This window comes from Drosophila sulfurigaster, chromosome 3 (genome assembly GCF_023558435.1).
Source record: "Drosophila sulfurigaster albostrigata strain 15112-1811.04 chromosome 3, ASM2355843v2, whole genome shotgun sequence".
In the NCBI taxonomy this organism is placed as follows: domain Eukaryota; kingdom Metazoa; phylum Arthropoda; class Insecta; order Diptera; family Drosophilidae; genus Drosophila; species Drosophila sulfurigaster.
The window spans coordinates 13,297,489-13,320,940 of record NC_084883.1 but is presented as its reverse complement, the minus strand read 5'-3'; the positions used below and the strand labels follow the sequence as shown (position 1 = coordinate 13,320,940).

At 33.7% G+C, this 23,452-nt stretch overlaps 1 protein-coding gene across 4 annotated transcripts in view; it reads right to left on the bottom strand.

Moving 5' to 3' along the window:
- Window positions 1-15,779, bottom strand: part of LOC133842564 (aquaporin) — a 29,909-nt gene extending 14,130 nt beyond the window's left edge. Inside the window, exons 1-2 of one of the 4 annotated variants that reach the window (XM_062275715.1) lie at window positions 15,415-15,779; window positions 14,905-15,156 (exon numbers count right to left, since the gene is read on the bottom strand). In XM_062275715.1, the coding sequence (XP_062131699.1) occupies window positions 14,905-14,920 (16 nt within the window). In that variant the 5' untranslated portion in view covers window positions 14,921-15,156; window positions 15,415-15,779. Of the gene's footprint in view, window positions 1-5,973; window positions 5,993-14,904 lie in introns of those variants that run through there. The other 3 variants (XM_062275716.1, XM_062275714.1, XM_062275717.1) reach the window with 3 other exon arrangements.
- Window positions 15,780-23,452: the final 7,673 nt, after the last annotated feature.

The window sequence follows — 23,452 nt, the reverse complement described above, 5'->3', positions numbered from 1 at the left end:
AAGAGTATTTCTTAAGTAAATTGTTCAATTTTCATCTGATCGCAATCAAATATTGCAGTTATAATTTGTATGTACCAAAAAGACACTCTAACTACCAACTACAATATTCGTCAACTATATAATTAGGGCATAAAATTTAAAAGGTGCGAAAGTTACACAGTAGAAGAATTAAAGCCATAATTTTCGTATTTGTTGTACAATTACATTATTTACAATTTGTTTGCAGGTAATTATTGCACAACGTTCTTTAATCTCCAGTCAAATTCGCATAGTCTACTTAAAGTAATAAACTTGCAAAATCTCATGAGCTGTTGATAAACTCGTATTCGTAATTGCATTTGCATTTGCGTTCGCAATTTCACATTGTTTGATTAATTAATTTGTTTAATCACACTCTTTGCTTCCTCCCACAATTTGCTTAGTTAGCGGCAATTTGTTGTGGTTGTTTTTTTGCTGTTTACCTTAGCTGAATGCAAAAAAACAAAGCGGGTGTTAATTAATTTGTTTAAACAAATAATAACGTTAATACTGTCGTAATATTAGCGCCTCATTTGCAATCCCCTCAATACCTGCGATTATTTGTATTAATAATACAAACGTTTATTTGAATCTATATTAAACAAGCGAATAAATCAAATATTGAAGGTATCTCTTAACAATTCAATAATGAGCAATAATATTATTGATTTATTAGCTGCCTTGGAAGTGCTAATTGTTTAGCTAATTCCCCGACGTGTTTTGGCATAAATATCTCAATTATTCCAAGTGCTGTTTTACTCGAACACACACATTTCAATTAGCGCTATTTATGACTTTCTTTTAAACCAAATGCACAAGCCTTTATACTCTATAAAAGTGAGGTAGGCAAGGGCTTTATGAAGTTACATTATTAATCTATTAAATTCAGTGCTGTATTTGTGGATTTCGGTTTGACAATAAAGTACTCTTATAGTAGAGTCTTATTGACTTGCTTCAAACAAGATTATAATCCCAATTTTAAGTATTGGCCAATCTAGATTTATGTTAGAACTTGGATCTTGATTTACGAATAAAACTTCTTGGTTAAATTGTGACATCAAACAATTTTGATTCAAGATTTTATTCTTGGTTTTGGCACGTTTTTTCTTTCTTATTATATCAATATACCAAAAATACTTTCCGGTATATTAATTCGGTATATTTTAACGAATATACTTTTAGGTATATTAATTCGGTATATTTTACCGAATATACTTTTCGGTATATTAATTTGGTATATTTTACCGAATATACCTTTCGGTATATCAATTCAATTTACCAAATATATACTTTTCGGTATATTATTTGGGCATACATTTGTAAATAAAAGCTACTCAAATTATTTTGCAGCGGAAATAATGTCCCTCTTTATTAGTCTCAAAATATGAAAGCTTAACTAATGTTTTAAGTTTAGAATTGAAACTATTATTTAAAGTTTTGAATTCAATAATTCACAATTAATTTGCTTTAAGTTTTGCATATCTAAAATTCTGCTGACAAGTAGATAATAAATGCATTGTCTTCCTTAAATACACGTGCAGAGTATTTTAATAACAAAAGCACTCTTAAGTATTGTATTATATTCCAGACTATTGCTTATAAGTGACGTTGTCAATAATAGCCACTTGTAACTGGAATATTTACGAGTATTGTCGCGGCCTCACTCCAAAGTCTCTTGACTTTTTTGGGGTTCTTAGAAAAGGATTTGGTGGGCAGACGGTCATAAAATGGGTCATAAAGCTGCTTGTAATCCGCTTGTAAATAGATACCGAAGTGCCGTTGTGAATGGCAGCGTGTCAACGCATCAAAAGTGCTCCCCAAAGTTGCCCCCGCGTTGTCTTCCGCCCCCTGACTGGTTGGTTGCTGATAAGCCACGTTATCAGTGAGGTGCGCATACTTCACTTAATACGCCAATTATCTTGCATGTTGCTCACGCCTCCACTTGACGACATTGTTGTCATTTTGGCCACAGTCCCATGACACGTTGATAAGAGGGAGAGACACAGACTGTGACTGTGACTGAAACATAGCGCCAGTTATTTGGCTTGGTGCAAATAGTTTAACCAGAAATAACAGTTAACTCCACACAGTCGTAAAACAACCGCTTGACTAGCATTTCAGATTCAGATTCATTGGGCATACACAGAGAACAGATATAGTGTTACAATCTTCGTTGTGCAATCGCCACACCAAACAAAATGCATTCAATCGTGCTCAGCATGCGACTTGACTTGATTTGATTGATGTGTTGTGCTTTGTTGTTGAAAATCGTCAGGAAATTGAGAGGAAAAATTCTATATGCGAGAGGTTATGACAGGCAGCGGCATCCAGTGAATTCTTCAAAAGACTGCGACTACTGTACTACTTACTATTTATAGTCGAGTTATTTGCACGAGCACGAATAAAATAATCAATCAAAGTCAATCATTGCGATAAAACACACATTTCGAACAATTTACACTTGAAACGCTTGACAAAGTATAAACAATCTCGGCATATATTATCGCAACACAAATTGTTCATAGCTGAGAAATAGCTACCGAGAAAGTTCAACTTTACTCGGTAGCTAATGGCGAGATAAAGAATTTCGCAAAAGTCATAATAAAGCTATTAACAAATTAATCGATTGAGGCTAGTACAATAATAAATTGCAAGAAAAGTGAAGAACTAATTGCTTCTGTCATGTTATTGAATGGCATAACAAATCTTTATTAAATTTGCTACAATATATTAACAGGCAAGGAAGAAGATTAAAGTCGAGGATGCTCAACTGCAAGATGTGATTTTAGGTAATTACAGGTACAGGTAATTCTACAAATGCTAAACAGTGTGTTATTATTCTATAAAACTAAACACTATAAAAATATACCGAATGCTATATTTGGTATATTGACATACTACATACAAAATACAAAATATACTATAGAGTACAAAATTACAAAATTACCAATCAAAGAAATTAAAATCAATCTAAAACAAGTAAGAAAGCTACAGTCGAGCGTGTTCGACTGTGAAATGCTGGGACCTATGCAAAACATTGTGGTATTATTCTAAAAAACTAAAAAATATTTGGTATATTGACATACTACATTCAAAATATACCATAGAGCACAAAACATACGAGATTGTCAACCAAAGAAATTAAAATCAACTTCAAACAAGTAAAAAATCTTCCAAGTTAACATACCGCATAAATACTAAAAATATACCAAAAGCTTTTTTATTGATGCAGTACTATTAAAAAAATCCCGTAGAGTGCAAAATATACCAGATTGTCAGCCAAAGCAACTAAGATCACTAGCAAGTAGGAATTTTTTCCCACACAAAAATATTTATTTAATAACTTCTATTAACAAACTTCTATTAATCTCTTCTTCTCGATGGATAGTAGGTATATAAAGTTATAGCTCACCCTATTTACTTTCTTTTTCTAGTCTCTGCGGAAGGTTCTTTATGCTTGTTACAAAATTATTACACCCATATACTCTATGGTTGTTTATTCTTTATCTCTAAAAGTAATACTCTCCACATCTAAATCTAATAACAGTTTAAAACTATTCATTAACCTTGAGTTGTTAATGAGCTCAAAATGTTAAGATAGAAAATGTATGTTATAGAAATTGTGGATTATTAGATTAGAATTACTATTTTATTAGAATTATTTCCAACACTTTTAATCTTATCAGATTGTGTAGCAAGTGTTTCACATTATACTTTAATCTCTGCGATTGTTATTATTAAACACTACACTTTTAATGTTTCGAACAAGTTAAGGTATTTCCTTAGACTTTAAACTATGTTAAGCAATTGGAATTTAAAGAATAGATACCTTGCTTTCAGCCAATAAATTTCAAATTTACCATCTAATTGTAATTCATCAAATCGCAAACAATTTGACAGATCAAAGGCGACCCACAAATGTCAGCGTTCCTTTAAGCCAAAGTCTTGCGTCTGATGCCAACACCCACAGATGATGGTAGAGATTGAAAGATTTCGAATTGAAAATGAAATAATCATAAATAAATCTCGACGAAACGAGATCAGCTTGTTGACAACATCCGCGCACCGACTGCGATTGAAAAACTGAGACTGAAAGCGACAAACGACAAACAGCAAACGGCAAAGGCAATTAGCATAAGCCAAAATTTATGGTTTATTTGCATTGGACATTTGTTTAACGCATTGTGCGCTCAATTTGTTTATGCAAATGCTGCAAGCTGTGCTTGCAACCAGTAGTTGGTTGCAGGTTGCCAGTTGCAGTTGTGGCAGCAATAACAATAACAGCAGCAGCAACAGGTGAATGAAGGCTGCAAAATGTCAAGCCTGTAATTACATTGAATGGGTGATTGCAACAAGCGATGCTAATGTGTGCGACAATCAATCAATCAGTCTAGCCAGCCAGCCGGCAATCAATCAATCTATCAATCAAGCAATAATTGCAATGCTGCTCATCATTAATACGCTCTATCCATAACGGTCAACAACTACGAGTATATTAATCATTCGACTCGAGGCAAATCGCAAATTGAAACTCGCAATTCGTAATTCGCAATTCAAGTTCAATGAAACCAGCAAAGCATTAGCTTTTCTTGGCTGTGGCTTTCAACTTGAAATGCAGTGTCATCTGGAAATGGGCAATTGAAATTGCAACTGCTTAAATTTTTATTGAAAATTCAAATGATTTATGGCTACGGTCTTGAGTAAAACGAGGTGTTAACTTCGCCCTTGTCACACACACAAACGTCGTAAACGAATAAATGTTCGCTATCAAATATAAATATTTCCCTTTTTGATTAGCACTTGAATTAGTCGCTATGAACAGCCAGCCACTAGTTCTATTTTAAGAGCAAATAAAACTACATATTTGACAACTGGCTTAGGCCGCTTTTTCGTTGATAGGCTCGTTCAAGTTGTACAATATACTTATAGTACTTTATACATAGATTCCATAAGCTATTAGCCCGAACCGACTTCGACTGACTCACGGGTTACGGGTGCGAGTATAATTGATGGGTTTCACCTTGCCAATGGCCAAATGGGAATGGGGTAACACACTAAACACATACTCAGACTCGTAGTCATATTCGTATTCGTACTTGTGTAGATATTTATGTTTGATAAGCAAACACAAGTGAAACTCCAATACTCTAACTCGACATCTATTTGCTGACTGACTGAACTATGCTCGCAAGCGTGCGACTCTGAAAGATCAAGGCATGAACTCGAAGTAACATAAGTAATACTTGTTGAAGTGGAAGAATGCAGAAGTTAAAAGTTATCTCTATTGATTTGAGAAATGGCCAAACTTCAAAGCACTCTACTACAATAATCCTAGCTTAGCTTAGCCTAGACATGAACCTTTGTTGCTTGAGTTCCTTGACTTATTGCACGATAAAAAAGAACAGCAGCTAGTAATCTCTTTTTACTCTAAAATTAAGTAAAGTGTTCAACACTTAATTTAATATATTAAACAAATACAAAAGAAAGCAAGTTATTTAAAGACATTAGCTGTCTTTATACATAAGACACTAAAATAGACTTCATTTGTCAGCTTAAAAAGTATTTGTTCCATATTTAAACATTTCTTTCTGGAAGCGTGGCCAATAAATCAAAAATATATCTAAGGAATTCCTCAGATTAGAAAGTATTAGCATTAAGCACTTTTTTATTTTTGTATTATTTTGTATATTATCTATATGAAACTATTGGTTAACTACATAAGTTTATATCTTAAGGCGCAGAATAGAATGTAAAACAAAGAAATTGAAATCATTTAATTAAGTTTATAAGAAATTAAAGTAGTTGCATGATTATTATTTTGATGTTCCATTATTCCACATTCAATTATTTCACAGCTGTTAATTACCACAAAATTCATAATTAAATTGAACACTTTTTAATTGCAACTTTTTCAGCTGTCATCACTCGCTTTCAAGCCAATCCAAAGTTATTTACCTGGAATAGCTCTCGGCTCTTGCTTGCTCTCGAAGTGAAAATAAGATTGAGACTGAGTCGAAATGGCAGCAAAAATGGCTATAGAGATATAGTAGCTGGAGAGTCAAGAGTGTAAGGCAAGTAAAATCCAGATAAGATTCTCTTTTATTTAACGAGCTAAACTGGGGAATTGGAATTAGGAATAGGAACAGAAATAAGCTCACAAGCTGCTGTTTACCATAAGCAGCATTTATTCAGTTGCTCGCAGTGCAAATATAAATAGTAGTGTGTGAGTTTTTATGGCATTAAACTTGTGGCTGGCTACTGCTCGGATAATGCCCATAAAGATAGCAACAATTTGGCCAACAGTTAGTAGAGTTGGCTTATCAGCTAAGTCACAAGTCGCACAAAGTTGAGTAGCAAAAATCAGAAATCAGAAGTCCACTTCTGTGGATTTGGACGAATCTTATCAATCTGGTGGCCAGAGCATAATCAACCCGTAAATTACTCAGCGAATTTCTCTAGGTTTATGGCCCCACTTATTCACGAGTACTCGCTAGTTTAGATGTCATGGTGTCATGGATGCCAAAATGGATGGATTCGCTTCATTCAACATTCTTCAATGTCAGGGCGTGCCGTGTGCAGATGAAATTTATTATTATTATTGTTTCTACAATATATTTATTAGACATCCTTGGACTAGAGTTGTAGATGAGTATCTCTGATCTTGAGTTTGAAAATGGGTCTAAGAAAATGGCCAAAAGGCAAACAAATGAATTGCGATTGCGATTGTTTTGGGCACATTAATAATTGTTGCCAGCGAAACAATCAAATCAAATTTACACATAAACACACAAAAAGGCAGCAACAAATGAAAGGCGATTATTGTTATTATTATGATTATTATTTTTGCTTGTGAGGGCGTGACGACAAGACATTGAATGGACTTAAAAGCCCCCTCAACAAACAAACAGAAAACAGACAAGTGATAAATAAAAACAAACCAAAATATATATAAATATAAATAACATCGAGCAAGGCTACAAATGTCTCGGATCGTGTATCTGATGGAAACACACGAAATCTGCGCAAATAAATTAAAGAGTATTGTTTTAATGGCATCTAATTGAATCAATTAACAAATTAAAGGCTTTCTTTTCCGAACCATTTAATCGCAGCACGAGTCGAATCGAGTCGAGTCGAATCGAGTCGAGGCCAAAGACAAGCGTTCAATAGAAATTAATTAGTGAGTGCGCATCCGAGTACAACGAATACAACGGGGAGTACTCGAAAACAACCTGTTATCAAATACAAATAACATTGATTTTAGTTGAGAGATGTCAGGCAGCAGAAAGACGCCACCTAGTGGCCGTTAGCTGACATTCCAGTTGCATATGCAACTACATATGTGTAATGAGATGGCAGTCGGAAGAAAGACGCCACCTATCGGCAGTTGGGTGACATTCCAGTGGCATGTGTAAGGAGATGTCAGGCAGCAGAAAGACGCCACCTAGCGGCAGTTGGTTGATATTCCAGTGGCATGTGTAATGCGATCCGCCTTCAACGCTTAACGGAATTCTGGAGCGAGGAAAGTGGCACAGCCAAGAACAAAACACATTCAAACAGCCAGCTAACAGGTAATAGTTGTTAACCCATTTGCGAGTTGGCGTGAATAACGAGCGATGCGCGAATAATGCGCAAATGAATGCCATACTCGAAACGGCGAGTACTCGCGAAATTGTTATGCAAAACAGGTAGAAGCACAGTTTCGAGCTCGCTTTTTGCCTCCGGACTCTGCACTGAACTCTTCCGCATTTGGCTTGGCAAAGATTATAATCTTTCGCTGCTGCTGCTGCCGTTGCTTCTGCTGTTGTTTCAGTTGTCGTTTCAGTTGTTGTTTATAAATAAAATACATATGTTGAATTACTAACAAACACACTACACACAGCTCGTACAATTCAGTTCTAATGTCAAGGTCGCGTACTCATGCAAATACTCACACTCACACTCACACTCACTCTCGAACTCGAACTCCAACTTATGCAAGCTACTTTCACTATCATCTGAGTGCCATCAATGGGTTTTTTTTGCCTCTGATTCTTGGCTGCTTTGACTAGCGGTAAATCTTTAAGCCACTCGGGAAATTTCAGGCAACTTTAAGAAAACTTAGCGAAGGTTGCTAGAACAGTAGGGAAATCGTGAAATAATATACTTTTTTATATAAAAGATGTTTTTTTAAAGAGTTTACTAATATCCTTAAAATTTCACACAGTTATAGCAATAAATTGTAAATGAATCTTACAAAATAATTGATAGAAATTAATGTTTATTTCTTATTTACAATAAGAATGGTTTATATTTAAATAGATTATATTGCTTGCCATTTCCATTTAAAAACGCAGCTTAGTTAATTATATATAAATATATTTGTTTATTCTTAGCAATTAATTGCTTTACTCCAAATATTATTAGAATCGAAAAACTATATTTTAAATGTTCTTTGCGCCGTTCTATTTTGTGGTTATATTTTACTTAAAAGTTTATACAAATTTAATATAATCATTTACTGACAATGATTTTTCTATTTAAAATTTGAGAAATTTAATTTGATGATTTACTGACATTGATTTTTCCATTTAAAATTAAAGAAATTAATGTTTTATTTCCAATCTGAATGGATTCAATTGATTACAACATTTTCGTGCTGTTTCCGGCTCAAGTTTATAAATGAATTACTTTTATGTGCAGTAATAATTTTTCTTAGTAATTTATTCAAGATGCTATATAATCACTAAATTGAGAGTTTTTTCACAATTATTACGACATATTTTTGATGGATTTTCCATCCAAATTGCTGAAATTATATTTTATATTATATTTATATTTGCAATTTACAACTGAAATTTTCTGTCGTTCATTGAATGAATTATTTCATGTATTTCATAATTTCTTTTTTTTTTTAATTGTCAAACTAAAAGTAGTTATATTAGTTGAATAATTTAATTATAAATTATTTCTTTACTACAAATAAAAATTGATAATGTAATTATAATTTATTTCCTTACTAAAAATAAACTAGTTGACTAATTGTTTTTCTATTTAATTTTTATTAGTAACTTTTATTTGCAAATTTATGTGACTTCCTCAAGAAATTGGGGAAATTTCATGTGCAGAGCCGTCAACTTGAACTTGTCAAGTTGCGCCCTCGAAAGTGGGCATGGCTGTTCACACTCAGTGGCATTCATATTGCGGTACTCGCATTGCCCGGTGAGTGCCTCAGATACGATCTTCGGTGTCCGCCTTTTATGTGCTCCGACGAGCGTCGAGCAATTTACGAGCATTAGAAATGTGTGCAGACTGATAAGATAAAAGCGAATGACGAGGCCAGACAGAATGCTAGTGAATACTATTCACGAGTGTGAGTGGGTGAATGGGTGAATGTGTGAGTGTGAGTTGTCTGCTCAGATGAGTTGAGTTACTTTAATATGTTTGCCACAATTATCACAGACTTGACCTCGACTTTCGTTTTTTTGGGGTCACGCGATGTGCTCGAAAAATGGCTGTGAAATTTATGTGCGCTGCAGTTTGCAGTTTGTAGTGGACTTCCGTTTCTGGGGCACATCCTGAACATGGCAAAAAGGATGTTGTGTCTGTCAGTGGCAAGGTGCAGCAAGTTTCGTTGTGGCAGCCTTGACCAGAAGGCGCGGCATGCCACACGTGCCACACCAGCAGTCAAAGGCTTGGCTGTGTGACACACCTGAATCCTGCCTTAAGAAATCACTAGCGATGAGTGAGTGGGCGTGGCATTGAATGATGAACGCACCACGCTGCGTATGAGCAATGTCACTGACAGCTCTGATAGCTGCTGCTCCTGCTGGCAACTTGATTATGCCAAATGGCAAAATAGCAAAATGCTAAATGGCAAATGGCAAATGGCGAATGCTGAATAAGTTCAAAGAACAAGCGACTCATTTATGAGCTGCAAACACGCGAATCGTACATAACTTGGCTAATTTACGTATATTCACCTCATATGCGAGCATATGTTTGGTTAATGTTTTATTACGTATTTCGCTTTTTTTTGGCTCTTCGAGCAACACACATCAATTTTTGTTAGTAGCCTTTGTCTCGCTTCCTTGGCCATAATTACAAAAGTCACAAAGTCGCAAAGTCGCAGAAACAAAGCCAAAAAAAAAAAACTGAAGACAAAAGGCGCGTGTTTTTCCAACTTTATCATCATCCCACGACAATAATTAATCAATTTAATGCGATTATTTGGATTTCTATCTCTTTTTAATTTTCTTCCCAGCACTTGACTCGCTTAGGTGATGATTTTATTGAAACATCCAAAACCAAAACCAAAACATAAACAAAACAAAACGAATCGAATCACAGTTCTTCATAACTGCTAAACTTGTTTTTTTTTTCGCTCAGAGACTCGGTCATAAATTTCGTTATAAATTTATTAATTAGTCAACTCTCTGGTCTCTGGTCTCTGGTCTCCATTCAATTTGTATGCGGGAGGTGTGTTTTATGGCCTGCTAATTTATGCTTTTAAGCTGACTCGATTACAGAATCGATAAATTAGCGCCAATTCTCTCTACTCCCATAACCTAATAGACACTATTTTTTGTATCTATTGTGAATTTGGATGATCGCAGAAACAATAACAAAAAAAATTGGCGAATCGTTTGCGAATGATTAAATTCACATTAACTGATCGTTTGCTGATTTGATTCACAATATTTTTTACACGCATTTCGGTGTTTTCGGTTCAAAGATCTTTTCGCATTACGAGATCAATCTACAGATCTGCAAATATTTCAAATTTTGATTGCTTACTTTTCAATTTAATTGTTGTTTTTATTGAGAGAATTTTAAAGGTAATTTATATTGAACAGTATTTGAAATGTATCACATTGCAAATGAAGTTAAATAATATATCACATGAAATAATCTTGTCAATAATAAGAACTTTAAAATTGTTGAAATAAAGATAACATTTTGTTGTATACTTAAAGGTCGATATTCTTAAAAAAAAATACTGTAAAAATTATAGACATTCTTATTCTTAGGAAAATATTTCAATAAATTAATGATATTAAAGTTAGTATTTGTTTAATACTGAGAGATCAACATTCTTACAAAATAAAACACTTTAGTTATTCGTTTTCATCATTAAACTTTAATATTTAGCAAGTATTTAAATAAGTTAAAGAAGTAAAGCTAGTATTTTTTTAATACTGAGAGCTCAATATTCTTACAAAATCAATAGTTTTGCAAACTTTAATATTTAGATAGTATTTCAATAAATTATTGAATTAAAGTTAGTATGTATTTAATACTGAATGCTCAATATTCTTATAAAATACTACATTTTAAGTTTTAGTTTTCATCATTAAACTGTACTTAATATTGAGCAAGTATTGCAATAAATTAATGAAATAAAGTTCGGTATTTTTTTAATACTCAGAGATCAATATTCCTAAAAAATAATATATTTTAGTTATTAGATTTCATCAATAAACTTTAATATTTATTAAGTATTGCAATAAATTAATGAAATAGCGCTAGTATTTTTTAATACTGAGTGGTTAATATTCTAACAAAATGAAATACGTATTTTAGTTATACGTTTTTAACACTAAAATTTAATATATAGCAAGTATTTCAATAAATTAATGAAATAAGGTTCGGTATTTTTGTAATATATAAAATATATTTCAGTTATTATTTTTCATCATATTTAGTAAGTATATTAAAAAACTAATGAAATAAAGTTAGTATTTTTTAAACACAAAATACTACATTTTAGTTATTTGTTTTCATCATTAAACTTTAATATTTAAAAGAGTTTTATTCCATTAATCAACACAATTTCTTAATTATGCTTTTTTTGCCTTAACTTTTAATTGTGTTGATTCGATAAGCTCGTTAGCTTTCCTAATTCGATTATCTACGGATTAAACTTATCCCAAGTGATCAAGAGATCAACTGCTTCCGGCGATCGCATGCCAATTGCATCACAATAGAGTTGAAAAATCACTATTTTATTTATCGAAATATAATATTTCATGTGTGCAACTAATAATGACTTTGTTTGTTTACGAAAAACTTTCCATGGGAAGATTTGAGCATGAAACTTTTTGTTAAATCCGAGAGAACGGCAGCTTATTAACTTAATTATAAGTTGTGTTCATTAATAACACGTTGTTACGCCTATTCCACATTTAAGCCCAATCTCCGTTTCAATTCCAATCTCAGTTCCCAATCCCAATAGAACTGGCGCCTAAAAGTATCTTCAACTCGAATTGATACGATGCGATTAATGAGTATTATTTGTGATTAAATTGTACTGTGTGCGAATGCGAATTTCACCGTGATGTCATGACTGTCAATTGTCAACTGGCGATTAAAAGCAAAATAGTTGGGACTCACAATTTTTGCGTTTTATTATCAACAACAATAACATCAGAAATGTTTAAAGCCGCGACGCGTCTCGACTTCCGATTGCCAACAATTTCACGAGCAGGTGAAATTAGAGACACGTTTTTTTATCCAAAGTCAAGAAAATTGTACAACTCAGAGACGGAAAAACTCCATGACCAAGGTCAGAGCCATGTAAATTGTGACTTTGTGAGAATTTAAATAAAAATATTGACTGTGTATGACGCGTATTTGTGTGTAAATAATAACAAAGAAAATATGGGCTGACATTAATTAGAGAAGTCTACGCAAATCGCTGGGTAAATTAATTAGCCCCAGCAAATATTTTCGACCCCAGTTGGAAAGCAAATAGCCGGAGACAAATAATGGGCCATAAGACTTTTGTTGTGTACTCAATAGCCAGATGCTGCTCGATACTAGATTCTGGCCATTTCAGTTCATTCACTTGCGCTCTTAACTGTTATTTCATTTTTATTGTTTTTACGATCCGCTTTCGTCGAGGAAGTCATCATCATCTCTCTTTTTCTCTCTCTCTATCTGAGGTGGAGTTGTGTCATGCAACTTTCAGCTCTCGAATCTAATTATCGAACAGCAACTGGCACGGAAGCTGAAGCTGAAGCTAAAGCTGAAGCTGTTGCCACAAAAGTCAGCAGTTAATTTGCCGTCATGTTTGCCGCCACGCCACGCGGTGAAAATATTGAAAGGCAATCATCTTGTTATTGATAAACAACAAAAAAATACAACCACAACAACAGCAACAACAACAACAGCAATCACAAAGAAAGATATTAAAAAACATTTGCAATCTTTAGCATGCATGTTTTGATTAAACGTGCGCCAATGATTTTACACTTTTTGTTAAATGATTAATGTGGCATCTTACAACACTTGGCGTTATGTTAACTTCTTATATGCAAATGCATAAAGAAAGCTCCCGAAGAAGAACTGAAAAGATTTCCCTGACAATTGTCTTTTAACTAAACTCAACTCTTAATCCCTTTATAAAGAAAGCTTTCGAAGAACTGAAAAATTGTCTTTTAAAAATAAACCTCTTTTAATCTTTTCTCGAAGAATTGAAAAATTGAAAGTCTTACAAATATTCTTTTTAAAAATAAAACTCTTTTAATCTGAGTTTATTTTTAAACTTCTTTTGTTCAGCTGTGTCAAATTTATGCTTGACAATGTGGCTAAAAACAGATGTTGAACCTCGAACTGATAAATTGCCTCATATTTTATATAACACAGTTTGTCGTACAACTTCTGTGTTTATTATCCGATCATTAGGAAATTATCAGATTAGATAAATAGCGCAATATATTTTTGGGTGCAACAAAGTCCAATATTATATCGGCATTTTTATTGTTAAATAAATTGGATCGCCTGATATTTAGCGTATCCATTGTTGCAGAACACTAAAATGTTGTGCATATAAATTTCAGAATAGAACATAGAACATTTTTATTCATAAATTATTTGGTGTTTGTTTTAATTTAAAATATTTTTCTAACAATACATTTCTATTCATAATGTATTTATATTTTCTAAGAATTGTGGCGTCCGAATTTAATCAATATTTTAATTATTTTCCATTTCATTTTCTTATCTCATATAGATAGAAGCAACTTTAGATAAATATTTCATTATTTACTATCACAATTTCATTCTTATGTTTATTTAAGATTTGTTTTCTTGAGTATTTTTGCACAAGTTGTCGTATATAATTTAATTATCTTTTAAGAACTGTTTTATAAAATTAAAATTAAAATAAGAAAATATTTAAAATTGAAATATTACAAAACAGTTTTTTTTTTATCAAAAATGAATGGAAATGAAGTTTTACAAAAATAGTAATATACAAGTTTTTAAATTAATATAACTAAAGTTTTACAAAAATAATAATAATATAACAGTTTTTAAATATATATATATATATGTATAATAAAAATAAAACTGATATATTAAATATAAATAATGTTTTTTTTTTATCAAACATTAAATAAATGAAATAATATGCTTTCAAAGCCCCAAGTTGTTTCTGATTCCATTAAGGTTATCTATTCTCACATACCATTAGTTTTTATAGTAGTAATATTTTTATGAAGAAGCTCGCTATTTCACGAAGCAAAGTAAACAAAGTCAAGTGAGAGTTATTTGCTCATCAAATTTTATTGCTTGCTTACAAACAAGTTGAGTTTCTTTTCTTTGCCATAATAGAACATGCAGGAACAACATGGAATGTGAAGATTGCCAACAGCAAGTTATTGAATTCAATTGTGCTGGATTTCGATTATCCATGTTTTCACAATTGAGATATTGAAATAATTTTAATTGTTATAGAGGGGGGAGTACTCGGCAATTAAAACTACGAGTATTCAAAATTTCCCACTCGTGGCGCATGAAATCATTAACCTTCATTTGTAATTTCCCCAAAACTCATTCAACCGCACTCCATTCCATTCACTCTGCTCAATAATGTGTTCGATCTTCACTTGCACTCAAACTCACCTGTTTTCTCAACCATTTTGCACTGTTTCTTCTTTTTTGTCTTTGGCTGCTGCTTCTGCTGTCGTTGTTGTTGTTGTAGCCACTAGAGTTTAGCGTTCGCCGCGTGGGTTCGTTGAGTTGTGTTTTTGTTGTTTTGCTTTCGTTGTCTATTTCGCAGTGGTAAAAGTGCGTTCGTGTTGTTGTTGTGGTTGTTGTTGATACCGTTGTTTGATATTTTTTGGCGCACTTGAATGAAATTATTGTGCCAAATGTCTTATTGCCAAATAATAGTAATAATAATTGTTAAGGTTAAGTGGCTGCTGGCTGCGTTGCACAATTGCCACTTGACCATAAAAATTCAATTCGAAATTCAATTTGAAATTGAAATTGAAATTCGAAATTGAAAAGCGCCTGTTTTGAACGAGCTGCAATTGCGCAAACGCCCAACACACAAAAATGATTTAAGAGTGTTTTTTTTTTTATTTATGATTTGCCAACTTTTGTCAATTTCACTTGACAACAATTTATTACCACTTCTCGTATTTTCTTTGCAGATCTTTCCTTAATATTTTATTTTTAGATGGGTCTTAATTGACTTGAAACGAAAGCGCGTAACTCGATTACAACAATCAACAATAACAATAACAATTTTGCACAAATTTAATTCAAATTTAAATTAAATTATTATTGTTAACACTCGACGAACTCTGATTTATTATTTCGATTTGATTTGATTTAATTCAAAACGATTCGCTTCGCTTTGATTCGATTCGATTCGCACTTGATTTTGCTTGTCTTTGCTTTTTGCGTTTTGCCGTTGCCTTTGGCTTTGCTGTTTGTCTTTGCTTTATGCTTTTGCTTTTGCTTGCTGCCACGTTCGCTGCTCGAGCGCAAATAAACGTTGCTGGCGCTGTGTCTGTAACTGATATACTCTCAGTCGACCATGCGCCGACTGCGACTGCGGCGTCAGCAGCGAAGTTGACGTTGACGTTTACTGCCAAACCTGTGACAGCAGCAGAGCGCAGCCGTTAGAGTTTTGTTGTTGCTGTTGTTGTTTTTGTTTTTTGGGCTTGCCGTTTGCTTTCAGTTTTCAGTGGAGTTTGATTGTCGTTAAAGGATTGGATTGGGCTCGGGGTTGCCCTTATGACTTAATTAGCAAATTTAATAATGGTTCTGCATACAGGTTGCATACCCTGTAAGTTTCTGCTGGCAACGGGAGTATTTGCGGGAGTGCAGAAAAATGTTCTTTCATTAAGTTTACATTTATTTATTTGGCAATTTTTAGTTATTTGGTAATTTAAGCATACCTAGTATACCCTGTAAAAATGTGTAAAGCACGCATTTTCGTGTGCCTAGTATTTTTGCTGAATTATTCATATGGGATTCCGACTTTGCCAACTTATTAATTACTTTTCAACATGTTAACTAGCATGTCAAGGAAACACACTATTTTCCTTAAGGGTAACGTTTATTAATTCAATATATACAGCTTAAGATCATAGGGTATAACAGTATAACAGTATACAAGTAGTATAACAGTTTTGAGAAATTGTGGTAATTTTCATATTAAATGGCATATCTCATATGATCATAATGTATACCAGTATAACAGTATACCAGTATAACAGTATATGATCATAATAGTATAACAGTTTGGAGAAATTGTAGTAATTTTCATTTTACGTGACATATCTCATATGATCATAGTGTATAACAATATAACAGTATATGATCATAATAGTATAGCAGTTTAGAGAAACGTTTCTGATTTTCTATTTTGGAGACGTGCTTCATATGATTAGATCACAATATTATAACAGTTTTGAGAAATGTTTCTTTTTTTCGAGATCTAATCTCCGTCGAACAATTTGCTTGCAGAAAGCTTGTATTCAATCACATATAGTAAGTATGTATGATCTGCACTTATGTACCTTTATAACGTCACTAGACTACATTTTTTGCACTCCAGAAATAATACGACATGTGGCCAGGGTAGATTAACTTACTCAAGGGGAAAACCTTATCGATGTGAAGAACTTAATCCGTCCAGACTGATTACGGAACAGTTATCCAAGCACGACCTCCACCCAGAGACTGGGCAATACATTCGTATCAGATATTTTCAATTTCGTTTTCATTTCCAGTTTCATTTTTATTTTTATTTTTATTGCTGTTCATTTAAAAGGTATGCAGCACATTAGAGTATTATTTTTGTTTTTGCCAGTCGCTAATGGGTTATGGTTGAAAGAATTTGCGCTTATCACTTTTCATATTTCACTTTTTCGAGCAATTTCCCCTCGTTTAGGTTCGGCTTTGGATACAGTTCCGCTTTAATATTGATTATTATTGCACATTACAGACTGTTTTTTTCCTATTTTTTTTTTTTTGCTTGTCTTAGTTAATGGATGGAACTGTCTCTGTAGAGAGGGCGCGTAACCTCTTCGTGAACCTTGTCATATTTATTTCAGGCCCAAGCAACAGTTGCAAACTTATTGACAAAACAAATGACAGACAACAACGAAAACAATCACAGTTTTTTCTTCATTCATTTCATTCATTTTTTCGTTATTTGATAAACAATCAAAAGTAATGCGCGCTCAGACAGATTTTTCTATTTATGAGTGGGGCGGACCCAAAGTTAAAGAAACCGACCGAACGATTTGAGCAATTATTACCAGTAAGTGCTTAAAGACACACAGACGCTCATTAAACTGCCACGAACGAATTATTCAAATGTGAATATGAATATTTATACTTTTGCTCAACGCAACAATCGGAATTGTGCTTCGACTAATCGGATGCTCAGAGAATTCAACAATATAACATCTCATTACATTATCTAATCGCATTGAACAATTGGACAATTTCGCCAAATTATTATTACTTCTACACTCTTCTATAGTATACAATTTTAATCACTTTCATTAGATCTCTAGTACAGACTTTAAAGTTTTGCCGTCGACTCATTCCAGTGACGCAATCTTTTGGTAGGTTTCCATTCTCATCTTCAGTCGTAAATCTACAAATTTAGTATCCCAATTTCCCAGCAAATTAAACTTTGATTAACTTTATAGCTTTCTTTCGTTTTTTCTTTGCTTATATAACTTTAGAATTCATTGTAGATACCCTACGATCATTAGATGTTGCTAATTGGTTTTAGAATTATCCTATATTATTTTGTTTTTTCCTTTTTTTGTATTCCATTTTATATATATATTTTTAAGTAACTTTTTAACACTTAACAAACTCAGCATACCCTTCGTATACATAACTTTGCATGGTATTTATGCGCAAAAATGGCCAAAAATTATGTATAATTTGTTCAATTACCTTTTTGGTTTACATAAATAAAGTATGAATGCAACTATTTCAAATGCAATACTAGCTCATACCCTATAAATATCATAACAAGCGTACTAAACTAAAAGTATATGGTAAAAGTAATAATAATACAAAGTAATAGATATTTTTGTTGCTTCTTGCCAAGTTCAACATTCTCTTCACAACAGGATTTATACTTTAATACTGTACTATTTGATGGAATTATAACAAACTTTAAGCAAGCAATACCCTGTAAATTAGAGCAGAAATGAGCTAGACTTTTCTCTCTATCTCCATCCATAATGATTTTTTTAGAATAGATAATTTAAAAAATCACTTTTATGGTAATGAACTGATTTGAATATTACATCGATGTACCAAAGAGAACCTTCGGTATATTAATTTGGTATATTTTAGGAATAATACAGCACTTCTTAGCTTTTATTAACAATAAATAGTAACTTCACCTCTTTAGCTCTCTTACTTGTTTATGTTAACCACATAACCGCAATACCCACTTAGTATCTACATAATACAGGGTATATCAAAATAACTCCAACTTGCGGCCTGTTTATTGTTCGCACAATGAAAACAATTTTTCAAATATCATTCAATAGCTGCCGCTGCTGCTGACTGTGACTCCCCCTCTACCCTCTCGATCCGCCCACCTGCCACCCACTATGTGGAGCTGGCGTCGCCAATCGATGGCGACATTGAAGCAGCTTTGCGAGCTTTCAAGCCCCGCAAAGAAATCAAATAAAATAAAAGTATCTGTAAGTGCCGCCGAACTTCCAGGCAAGAAATTTGCCGCTCCAAATGGAATCCAGTCGCGATGTGCGATCGAGTCGCAAAGTTGTTGGCCGCAATGATTTACAGTTATTGCCGACGCTAATCACGAGACGAAATGAATTTCTGTGTGTGTGTAGGCAAAAGCCTAACAGCCAGCAATAAACGCCCATGAGTCAGTACAAAACGGGCCATGAAATTATCAAACTAACAAAACTTTGATTTAACATTTGCGCCAAAAATTGGTTCACTTCACTTTTGGGGGTGCAATTGTTGTCAGTCCAAAATGATCGTTAACTTGGCCTAAACACGCACACACACGCACACCCGCACACCCTGAGCGAATAAAGGTCAATGTCGTCGGCTCAATGCTGGTTTTGTGGCTGCAGCTTTGACACTTCAGAGCGCAGCTTCAGATTCATCCATCAATCTTGCGAGTGTTTTTGAACCTCTACCCGTGCTTGTACTTGTCGCTGTATCTCTTACTATATATGCAAATATATATATATATACCTGTTCCCTGTATTTATGTACTAATAATGCCCGCCTAATGCAAATTTTTGTAAGCGCCATCGCCTGCTTTTTCGCCTCAATAATTCACAATTCAGTCGCCGCTTGTCATCAGCTTTCAGTCTTTTTTTTTGTACTTGTTACTTTTTGTTCTCGCCTCTTTGCTTTTGGTTTTTGCCATGACTTCGGCGAACCGTTTGTTATTGTTGGCCACACAATTGCTCTAAGCTCCATTGACAACATTTTGACACACGCAGATCGTGGGAAATTCTCCTTCAAGTGCGTTGCGTGGGCGTTTCGCCAAATGCCTCAACAATGTTGTCGTCGTTTGATACTCCAGTTCGGAATGTACTCACATTTTTGCCCATTGAATCTCGCTCGAATCTGCTATGCAAAACTGGTATAATCTACGCATTAATCCGCCTTACAAGCTCCATCAATGAACAGCTCGCCAATGAGTGCCAATCTTAATACTCGAAGAGTAAGAAGAGTAAGTATTATTACACAACAGCGATCTGAAGGAGCTAATTTCAGTTTGCTCGACTTGAAAATACTCTGCTTTAAAAAAGTGAAAAGATTAAGGGAAGTTTATAAAAAAAACAGTAACAAAGCGACATGACTGTGTGATATTCGCTACCAATTTTGAATAAAAGCGGTATTTGACTTTAAAATATACCGAATTAATATACCTCAAAAATACTACAAATTATACGAAGTGTTATTTTAGGTATATTGATATAATAATACATTTAAAATATACCCTATATATACCGCAAAATAATACAAAATATACCAAACGATATTTAGGTATGTTGATATAATACTACATTCAAAATATACCATCGAGTGCAAAATATACCAGATTAATATACCACAACAATAATACAAATATATCAAATGCTGTTTTAAATATATAATACTACATTTCAAATATACTATAGAGTGCAAAATATACCAAATTAATACACCGGAAAATAATACGAAACATACCAAATGCTATTTAGGTATATTGATATAATACTACATTCAAAATATACCATCGAGTACAAAATTTACCAGATTAATATACCACAACAATAAAAAAAATATATATAGCACTGCATTCAAAATATACCATAGAGTACAAAATATGCCAGATTGTTAGCTAAAGCAAGTCAGGCGCACTAGCCTCTAGTAATTAGCCATTTTTGCCCAAACAAGAATATTTCTTTAATAGGTTTGACAAATTTCAAGAATCCTAATCTTATGCTTGCTAATTTTTGCGTTTAAATAGAATGCTAAACTTGGTGACTGAAGATGTCGAGAATAAATTCTATATCTCATATTTCCCAATTCATAATTAGCGAATATTCCTTTACCAAGTGCTCAAACCACGAAGTTCTTTAGTGAAAAAACTTGATCAATTGAATGCGCATCATAAATTGTTTAATGGGAAGCTGTATACATCATAAAACTAATGATAAATATGATACACTAATGAAATTTTCAGAACATTTACATAAAATAATAAAGTATACGACTACAGCTTAAGATTCTCGTAAAGATAAACCAAAGCATAACTAGAGAAACTAAGAGGAGCAAATAATGTTGTATTAAACTTTAGCGTAATGTAAAGTTAACCCTAGTTAAATCACATTTCAAGTGCTATAAATACACCTCGGAAGAGTACAAAGAATCGGCGAGATCAAGATGAGATCGGTTATGTTGAGTTAAGTTGCGTTGCGTTGAGATCTCTGACAAATGAGGCGTCGTCATCTTGAGGCACTTCCTGCCAACGCGACGCGTGCGCAGCCAGAAATTGCAGGCAATTAAAAAATTGTGGTTTTGGGTTTTTAGTTTGTTATTTTTTTTAGATTTCGATGGAGTTTTTGTTTAGCCTCATGCCGGCAACACTTGAGTTTGAATTAAAAAAGTACACAAATGAAAATAAAAACAAAATGAATCGAAAACGAAATGATTGACACACTGAAGTGCGTGTGTTGGAGCTTTTGTGTGTTCTGTTCGCCAATGGCCAATGGCCAATAGCCATTTGCCATTTACCATTTGTGTTTATTTAATTGTTGTATAAAAACATACTTGTATTTGCTCAGTCTGACTCGAACACCGAGAACAGTATTTCAATTTTAGCTACTTTTTTTTGTTCTTTATTTATTTATTATTGTTTTTTAACGCTTCTTTCGATATACATACATACACATACATATATTGTTTTGAACTTTTTATTCAGGCTGCATTTGTTGTTGGGGTTTTTGTAGCTTGGGCACGGCAGTTGTGTTATATCTGGTACGTGTTGTGTTCGAGAGCCATTAGCATGGAAATCGGAATGGGAATCGAAATGAGAATCGAAATGGGAATGAGCATATGTTTGCTTTGCTTACCCCAACCTCAGACAGCCAGCTAGCTGATAAGCCAAAGATTCGCTAATCTTTGCGCATTAAGCTGTTTTCGCTAAATAGCCGCAAATCTGTGAGTTGCATGTGATTTGAAGCTAAACTTCCGCGCTTTATATAAGTTATAGCTGTGTGTTTGTTGTGTGTACTTGTAGTTGGCGTTTAATTTGCTTAATTGACTGACCCTCTGCTTAATATCCGGCCTTTCATTTGTCATTGTCCCGTTCCGTTCAGCAAGTCATTCACATCCTGCTCCAAGCCCAATATCATAACTTACTCTATAATGCCTTATGTGTATGTGCCACCTAGGGGATTAAGAGGACTAAGGACTAAGGACTCGCAACTAGGCATGCAAAATAGCACTCGCAGTGCCTTGTCATGCTGCGCCTCAAAGTTCAAGGACAATGGTCCCCCTCTCCTCCCTCACACACAATGTTGGGCGTCAACCACGCCAAAACGTCAAATGTAAATTTGAATAATGAAATGTCAGCGTGGGCTTGGAATGATGTGTGTGTTTGAGTGAGATTTGCTTATCGATATATGCAAATGGCCAGCAGGACTTTGTGGCCACACAATTCCTAGATTTGTGATATTTGATCATTGCAAAATATACCCAAATTAATTCATAGACTTTGCACTTAGTTCGTGCACGAACGAAATAAAGCTTTTAGTTAGATTCAAGGTCACGACAACTGCTCCAAAAATTACCTATAATTACGTATTGTACGCTTTGTATATAACACTTTTCAGAAAAACATTTCAAAATTATATATTTCAAGCCACAGTCAACGTCAGCAGAGACACAAACCAGTTGAATTTTATGACACCTCATAAAAGTATGCATCATTTCGTTTATTGACTTTGGGATATTTGTTTTGAACTTGTAGGGAAATTAAAAAGGACATTTTAGGTAGAAAATATTTAAATAACAAAACAGTTGAACTTGGCCTTGATTGCGGTGTTCTGTGATTTGTGGTTTTTAAACTTTCGAATATTGATAATGTAATATGAATAGAAAACCATAAGTGCTTACCTATTCACTTGAATCACTCGCAATTAACTAATAATATTCAATACCCACAATTTGTCGTACTTAATGTCAGAGACTTGACAGAATGAAATCGGATCCCATTGAAGGCACCCACACTCATGATCAGCGTCACGATGATGATGATGGTGATGTTGTTATTGTCGTCGTCTTTGTTGGTAGTAAAGTCAATTTGATGATCGTCACATCGTTTATAATATGTCATGGCAAATAAATGACAATTTATGGCAGTTGGCACGATGGAAAAGTTTGAGATGCACTAAATTAATTAAAATCAAAACATTTCACAAAATTGCTTGGCCTTTGTCTTTGTGATAAGCGCCTATGAAAATTGCACTACATTAATTCAGGCGGCGCTGTGGAAATTTTTTTGCAAACGTCACGCCAAAGCATGGGATGGGGTGGGCGTTGTACCAATTTCATATTTGCACCAATAAATGTTTAAATAAGTAATTAAACACATCATAAAACAATTCGCATTGCTGATTGCACAACTTTGTTTGCTCAAGAAGTG